Source organism: Monodelphis domestica, chromosome 1, assembly GCF_027887165.1.
Source record: "Monodelphis domestica isolate mMonDom1 chromosome 1, mMonDom1.pri, whole genome shotgun sequence".
NCBI lineage: Eukaryota > Metazoa > Chordata > Mammalia > Didelphimorphia > Didelphidae > Monodelphis > Monodelphis domestica.
This window is the reverse complement of record NC_077227.1, coordinates 907,400-914,431: the sequence shown is the minus strand read 5'-3', so window position 1 is coordinate 914,431 and position 7,032 is coordinate 907,400. Positions and strand designations below refer to the sequence as shown.

Sequence of the window (7,032 nt, the reverse complement as noted above, 5' to 3'; positions counted from 1 at the left end):
GGCAGGGAGGAAGGTGTAGAGGAGAGCTGCCAGATTGGGGGTGGGGGAGCATGAAGAGGCTGCGGGGCCATGGGGCAAAGCTAGTAGGCAGAACGGGATTAGAACCCTGCCCAGGTGGGTCTCCCGGGCCGGCCCATGCCCATCCCCCCTGTCAATCACCAGCAGACGGCCTCAGGGGCATCAGCTGCGGAGGCGGAGGGCGGGCCTGGAGCTCGAGGCAAGGAGCCTCGGCCTAGCCTTGGAACGCCTCGGCTTCGCCTGGCCCCCCCCCGGCTCTGCTCCCACAGCCTTGGCGTCCCCCGGAGCCGCGGGAGGCACCTTTCCCGCAGCTGTCTCAGGGGGCCCAGGTGAGAGCGACGGAAGGTAGGAGGGAGCGGCGGAGGGCGTTGCTGGGCCAGCGGAAGGATTTCTCCCTGAGGGAGGGGAGCTGCGGCTTCGGGGATTCTTTAAGGGCTGGAGAGGGGCAGCCGCTTAGCGAGGAGCTGGGGCAGAATTTGAACTCAGCCCTCACTGCCAGACAATCCAGGGGGCAGAACAGGAGAGTATGAGGAAGGAGAACGGCCCCAGGGGCTGGGGAGGGGGCAGGAAGTCCTCAGGGTGGGTCCCCGGGAGGGACCGGGAGCGCCCGGCCGGCCCCTCCCAAAGCCTCCAAAGACAGGCCCCATCCAAGCCCCTGAGGCAGCGGGGTCAAGTGGCTTTTCCTCTGGGCCGGCTCTGCGCCCTCTCCTGGGGGGGCGATGCCTCCCGGGCCCCCCCTCTCACCAGGCTTCCATGGGGATGGGCCGGCCAGCGGGCCCTGGAGGACCGCCTGGAGCAGAGCGCGGCGGCCAGGAAGCCCAAGAGCAGGACCAAGTTCTCCCCGGAGCAGCTGCGGGGTCTCCGGACCATCTTTGCCGGCTCGCGGTACCTGACCCCCGAGAAGGGCCACCAGCTGGCCGCGCTTCTGGGGCTGAGCTACAAGCAGGTACGGCGGGACGTCTGAGGGCCCTGGAGGCCTGGCATTGGGGGGATGAGGCGGCCAGCAGGCCCCCCCCCCCCCGCCGCCCCCCCCAGCGTCGCCCCCCCCCCACCGCCGCCCCCCACTGCCCCCCAGCGGCGCCCCCCTGACCGCTGCTCCTCTGACCGGCCCCCAGCGTCGCGCCCCCCCCCCCGCCCCCCCCCTGACCCCCCCCTTTTCTTCTCCAGGTCAAGGCCTGGTTCCAGAACCAGAGACTGCAGGCAAAGAGGGCCGAGATGGAGGCTGCCCAGCCTCAGGTCAGCTCACCCCCTCGGGGCCTGCTCCAGGACTGCCCCTTTGGCCAGCTCTGCCTTCTTGTAGCCCCGGGCCTCAGCCTCCTCCCCCCCCCCCCCCCCCCTCCGCAAGATGGCCCTGGAAGCTCTTCAGGATTGAGCAGCCTCCCCTCCCAGCTGCCACTCGCTGCCGCTTGGGAGGCCACCCTGGGGCGCCCTGGCTGGAGCTCTCCCGTGAGGCCTTGGGCCCCGCCTGCCCTCCCCTCCCCCACCAGCCTGCTGGACACCTGGGCGCAGAGGGCGCAGAGCTCCGATGGCCCCGGGACGCCCCAGAGCTGGGCACCCCCTGAAATGCCCTTCGTTCTGGAGGACAGGAAGGCCCGGAGCAAGGCTGGAGAGGGAGCCCTGGCGATGGGGGGGTGCCATCTGGGCCTTTCCAGCCCCCCCAGCAGCCTTTCCTCATTAAAACCTCCACGTGAACTTCCTGCGCTTGGGCCTCGTTACTGAAGAGAAGCCCCCACAGACTGGCGCCCCCCCCCCTTTGGAAACGGCCCCAAGAGATCAGGAGGGGCGGCAGCTCCAGAGGCGGGTGGCCACACGCTGCAGGGAAAGTGGGGAGCACAGAGTCCATCCGTGGCTCACGGATTGAGGGGGGGGTCCTGGGTTCAAATCTAAGCGCCAACAGCTCCTCGCTCTGTGACTTGGGTGGGTCACTTAACTCCGGGCTGGAAGGTCAGGGGAGGGCCGGGTCCTGAGCTGGGTCTTGGCCCCTGGAGTGGGGCCTTCTCTGCCCTTCCTTCTCCCCCGGGGGTTTCCGTCCTGCCAGATGAGCTCCAGAAGCAGGGAATCTATTAACTCTAATTTTTCCAAGATTTCATTCACTTCTTTTACCTCTTTCTTATTTATTTTTTGATTTGATTTATCCAAATTTGATAATGGTTGGTTTAAGTCTCCCACTAATATGGTTTTACTGTCTATTTCTTCCTTCAGTTCTCCTAGTTTCTCCATTAGAAATTTGGGTGCTATATTATTTGGTGCATACATGTTGATTAATGGTATTTCCTCATTGTCTAGAGTCCCTTTTAACAAAATATAATTACCTTCCCTATCCCTTTTGATCAGGTCTATTTTTGCATTGGCTTTATCAGATATCATGATTACCACTCCTGCCTTCTTTCTGTCAGTTGAAGCCCAGAAGGTCTTACTCCATCCTTTAATTCTGACCTTGTGGGTATCTACCCGCCTCATGTGTGTTTCTTGGAGACAACATATGGTAGGGTTTTGGATTCTAATCCATTCCTCTATTCGTCTACGTTTTATGGGTGAGTTCATCCCATTCACGTTCAAAGTTATGATTGTCATTTGTGGACTCCCTGGCATTTTGATTGCCTTCCCTAATTCTAACCTTTTCTTCTTCGGCTCTACCTTTTAGTCCAGTGATTTACTTTGAATCAGTCCCCCTTGTCCCCTCCCTTGATATGTTTCCCTTTCTAGCCCCTCCCTTTTTGTTCCCTCCCCCTTCCCCTTTCCTTCCCTCCCCTTTTGTTTTCCCTTCTCCCTACCCTTGTTGGGTAAGATAGAATTCAAGATCCCAATGGATCTGGATGTTCTTCCCTCTCAGAGTTGATTTCCCTGAGAGTAAGGTTTAAGTAAAAACTCTCTTCCTCTCCTTCTTATAGGAGTTTTCTTCCCCTCCCCTTCCCGTGTGAATCTTTGTGTGAGAATGATTATTCTATTTGGTCTTTCTTTTCCCTCTGTTTACACATTACATTTTCCCCACATGTTAGTATACATAGATTGATAGAAATGTAGTCCTTATAGAAGAGAGTTTGAGTAAAAGAAGAAGATAGCATTTTCCCCCTTTCCTTAATATTTACCTTTTCAGGTATTCCTTGCTCTTTGTTTTTCGGTATCAAACTTTCCACAGAGCTCTGGTCTTTTCTTTGCAAAAACTTGGAAATCTTCTATTTTGTTGAATGCCCATACTTTCCCTTGGAAGCATATAGTCAGTTTTGCTGGGTAGCTGATTCTTGGTTGAAGACCCAGCTCTCTTGCCTTTCTGAAGATCATGTTCCATGCCTTACGATCATTCATAGTGGAACTTGCAAGGTCTTGTGTGATCCTGATTAGCATTCCTTTATATCTAAATTGTCTTTTTCCGGCTTGTAGGATTTTTTCTTTTGCTTGAAAGCTTTGGAATTTGGCAATTACATTCCTGGGAGTTGTCTTTTGGGGATTTAGTGTAGAGGGTGTTCTGTGAACTCTTTCAGTGGCTGTATTGCCCCCTTGTTCTAGAATCTCTGGGCAATTTTCTTTGATGATATCTTGTATCACGATCTCGAGTTTGGTGTTTATTTCTGGCTTTTCTGGTAGTCCAATTATTCTTAAAATTATCTCTTCTTCCTCTATTTTACAAGTCTGTCACCTTGTCAGTGAGATATTTTATGTTCTCTTCTAATTTCTTGATCTTTTGGCTTTGCTTTATTGATTCTTGCTCTTTTACCTGCTTGTTGTCTTCCAGTTGCCTAATTCTGACCTTTAAAGCCTGGTTTTCCTTTTCAGTTTGGTCAAACCAGTTTTGTAGTTGCGTGAAATTCTTTTGCATTAATTCCCACTTTTCCTCCCAGAAGGCTTCCATCTTTTTCTTTCTTTTTTTTTTAAACCCTTACCTTCCATCTTGGAGTCAATACTGTGTATTGGCTCCAAGGCAGAAGAGTGGTAAGGGCTAGGCAATGGGGGTCAAGTGACTTTCCCAGGGTCACACAGCTGGGAAGTGGCCGAAGTCAGATTTGAACCTAGGACCTCCCGTCTCTAGGACTGGTTCTCAATCCACTGTGCTACCCAGCTGCCCCCTAGGCTTCCATCTTTTTGATCCTTTCTGATTCAAATTCTTCATGGGTTTGTGGAGAGTTTCCATTTCCTTTGGAAGGTTTTGGCGCATTTGCTTGTGTTTCCTCTTCTATCTCCTCTGTATTTTGTATTTTTGCTCCATAAAATGTGTCCAAAGTTGCCCCCTTCTTGTTTTTCTTGTTGTTTTGAGGCTTTTTTGCTTCTGTGCTGTTTGCCATCTCTATCTGAGTGAGGGGGGCTGGCTCTTCTGTTATCTGTCTGGTGTTCAGTGGCTTTAACTCCAGGCAAATTGTCTGTCTTCCCCAGGAAGCCCGGAATTGCTGGTGTTTCAGTGTTTCGGTGTTACTACCCTCCTCAGTTCCCTCCTGATGCTTCTCTGTTGCCTTACTTCTATGGTCTGCGCCTGGCTTGACACTCTCAGATGTATTTTAATGCCTTTGCTGGCCAGAGGAGCCTGCACTCTGAGGGGGAGGGGCTGTGGCTTCCCAGAGCTCTGAGGGCTGGTGATAGGATTAACCTCAGACTGAGTATGCCCTGAGGCAGGGACCTTCAGTGAGACTCAGGTGGAAGGATCTGGTCAGGGGGCTACAGGCTCCTCCTGTCTCTCTCTGTTTCCCTGCTGTCTGGGTACCCCCCCCTCAACTGGGTCAGGTTGTTTTCAGGATGCAACCTTCAGCTCTGAGGCCCTTTTGCCAGCCCTGAGGGTTACTGTTGTTTCAGAAGACCCTGTACTCTGAGGGGGAGGGGCCGTGGCTTCCAGGAGCTCTGAGGGCTGGTGATACGATTAACCTCAGACTGAGTATGCCCTGAGGCAGGGACCTTCTTGAGACTCAGATGGAAGGATCTGGTCAGGGGGATACAGGCTCCCCCGTCTCTCTCTGTTTCCCTGCTGTCTGGGTGCCCCCGCAACTGACTCAGGTTGTTTTCAGGGTGCGGCCTTCAGAATAGCCGGCTCCCGAGGCCCTTTTGCCTGCACTGAGGTTCCTGCTGCTGCCTCGGATTCAGCTCTCTGGATTGGGGGGGATGGGTCCTGGGACCTTCCTTTTGCCTACCCCTTAGATCCGAGTGATCTCGGGTTCTGACTTTTGGGGTTCCGTACCTTTTGATCCAGGTCCAGGAGGAGGATTCCCCGGGTCTATGCTGTTGTTTGTTTTGAATTTCGGTGCCCTAGGAGCATTCAGTTTGAGATCGGTGAGGAAGGGTTTCTGGAGCTCTGAACTTTAGCTTTTTCTAAGCTGCCATCTTGACCGGAAGTCTTGAGCCTCTTTATTTGGGAGTTCCTTTCAGGAGGGGAGGAGTGAATTCTCTCTATGCCTACTTTACTCTGTGGTTTTCAGAGTTCAGGGAAGTTTTTAAGTGATTTCTCGAAATATGAAGTCTAAACCCCGCTTTGGGTCATGCCTTTCAGGTAATCCAGTGTGTGACTTGAATATAAAACACGCCCCTCATTCCATTTGCTCACCATACCTTTGACTGGCTATAGATGCATACTGAGGCTTCCTGGGAGAGGTTGCCTCCAGTGCATGTGTGTCTATATGGTGGGCCGGCAGAAGTCCCCATGTGATGGGTGATGTGTCTGGAAGTCAAAACTTGGGACCAGGACTGTCCAATCAGAAAGCCACAATAGGAGTGGCAAAAAAAAGGGTTATATGAGGAAGGGCTATCTCTCTCTTCCCGTCTCTGTCTCCTTCCCCTCTAACTTTTACTAACAAATAATTTTAAAATAATATACAGCCTCCAGAGCATCTTAATCATTACACCAGTGATTCTCAAATGATCTCTTCTCAACCTCTTTTTCAGGTCATTGGTTTTTGCTATGAAATACCTCATGCATTTTATCTATTTTTTTGATATTTTGACTTTGCTTTCATATTTCTCTTTGACTCATGGAGTCATTCACTTTTATTAGGTCCATTTTAATTTTCGGGGAGTTTGCTGTTTGGGCAAGATTTTGTACCTGTTGTTCTAAACTATTAATTACTTTTCCAATTCTTTCTTCTAGAACTCTCATTTCTTTTCCAGTTTTTTTCCTTTAGTACTCTCGTTTCATTTATGCTACTATTTCTAATTCTTAAAAAAACCTCTTGTTTCATCTCTTCCAGGATGTCTAAATGAATTTTTTTTTCGAGGCTTTGCTTTGTGAATCTTAAAATTTCTCAGACTTGTGAATGTTAAAGATTCTCAGACTCTACCTTAGAACATTTGGTTAAGACCATTCCCCATTTTAAACAATGAAGGTACTTGATCAGGAATGTGAGAACTCCAACATTACTCCACCCATACTTAAGCATACTTTAGGGGAAGATAAAGTTGTAAAGTCCTTACTGAACAATGAAAAGTACTTAACCCGTACTTAAAGTAAAGCTAAAAAACCTTAAGATGGGTCTATTTTTAGATCTAATACAAAGGGGTGCTAAGTACCTATGAAGGTCAAATTAATCACTAAAAGGTCAAGCAACTTGCAAACTTGCAAGGGGCAGAGAGATGTGAACTTACTCAGAAGTTTTAGTCTACCCAGAGAAGTTAAGAACTAAAGAAGATGTGAATTAAGAATGGTCAGTCCTGTGAAAACGTCTACTGTGATTGGTAGATGTGAGAACTTAGGGGAGGTGACATAGGAGAAAATTCTCTTTAAAAGGAGGCCAGAAAGGCCTCTGAAAGAGATCAGCTTGCCAAAGCTGAATTGGAGGGCTCGGTGGCTGAACTTAGTTGAGCTGAGGAGCTAAACTGGAGGGTGTCTCTGAACACTAGTTTTGCTTGGAAGGATCTTTTGGTGAGTTGATAAAAGACTGATCTCTCTCTTAAGGTTTAAGCCTGGGCTGGCCTAGCCCTTTTCTCATTATTTCCTCTTACTCTCTCTCTCCCTTTCATTAATTCCTTAATTTGTATTAATTAAAATCTCTATAAAACCCAGCTGACTTGGGAATATTTACTATTTGGGAATTTTCCCAT

The 7,032-nt window shown here is 50.4% G+C and overlaps 1 protein-coding gene across 2 annotated transcripts; it reads left to right on the top strand.

Annotated features, from left to right (window-relative positions):
* On the top strand, positions 1 to 6,099 carry LOC130453809 (homeobox protein VENTX-like). 2 transcript variants are annotated; one of them, XM_056794701.1, is made up of 3 exons: positions 1 to 347; positions 766 to 964; positions 1,186 to 6,099. In XM_056794701.1, the coding sequence occupies exons 1-3, from the start codon at positions 136 to 138 to the stop codon at positions 1,735 to 1,737; spliced, it is 963 nt and encodes a 320-aa protein (XP_056650679.1). In that variant the 5' UTR covers positions 1 to 135; the 3' UTR covers positions 1,738 to 6,099. The 2 variants fall into 2 exon arrangements, with proteins under 2 accessions (XP_056650679.1, XP_056650676.1); XM_056794698.1 differs by having other exon boundaries at positions 1 to 964.
* The last annotated feature ends 933 nt before the right edge of the window (positions 6,100 to 7,032 follow it).

Excerpts from the sequence above, each read along its gene's own strand:
- LOC130453809 (XM_056794698.1), top strand. The coding sequence starts at position 545 with ATGAGGAAGGAGAACGGCCCCAGGGGCTGGGGAGGGGGCAGGAAGTCC. Across the intron at positions 965-1,185 it reads TGGGGCTGAGCTACAAGCAG|GTCAAGGCCTGGTTCCAGAA; the intron begins GTACGGCGGGAC and ends TTTCTTCTCCAG.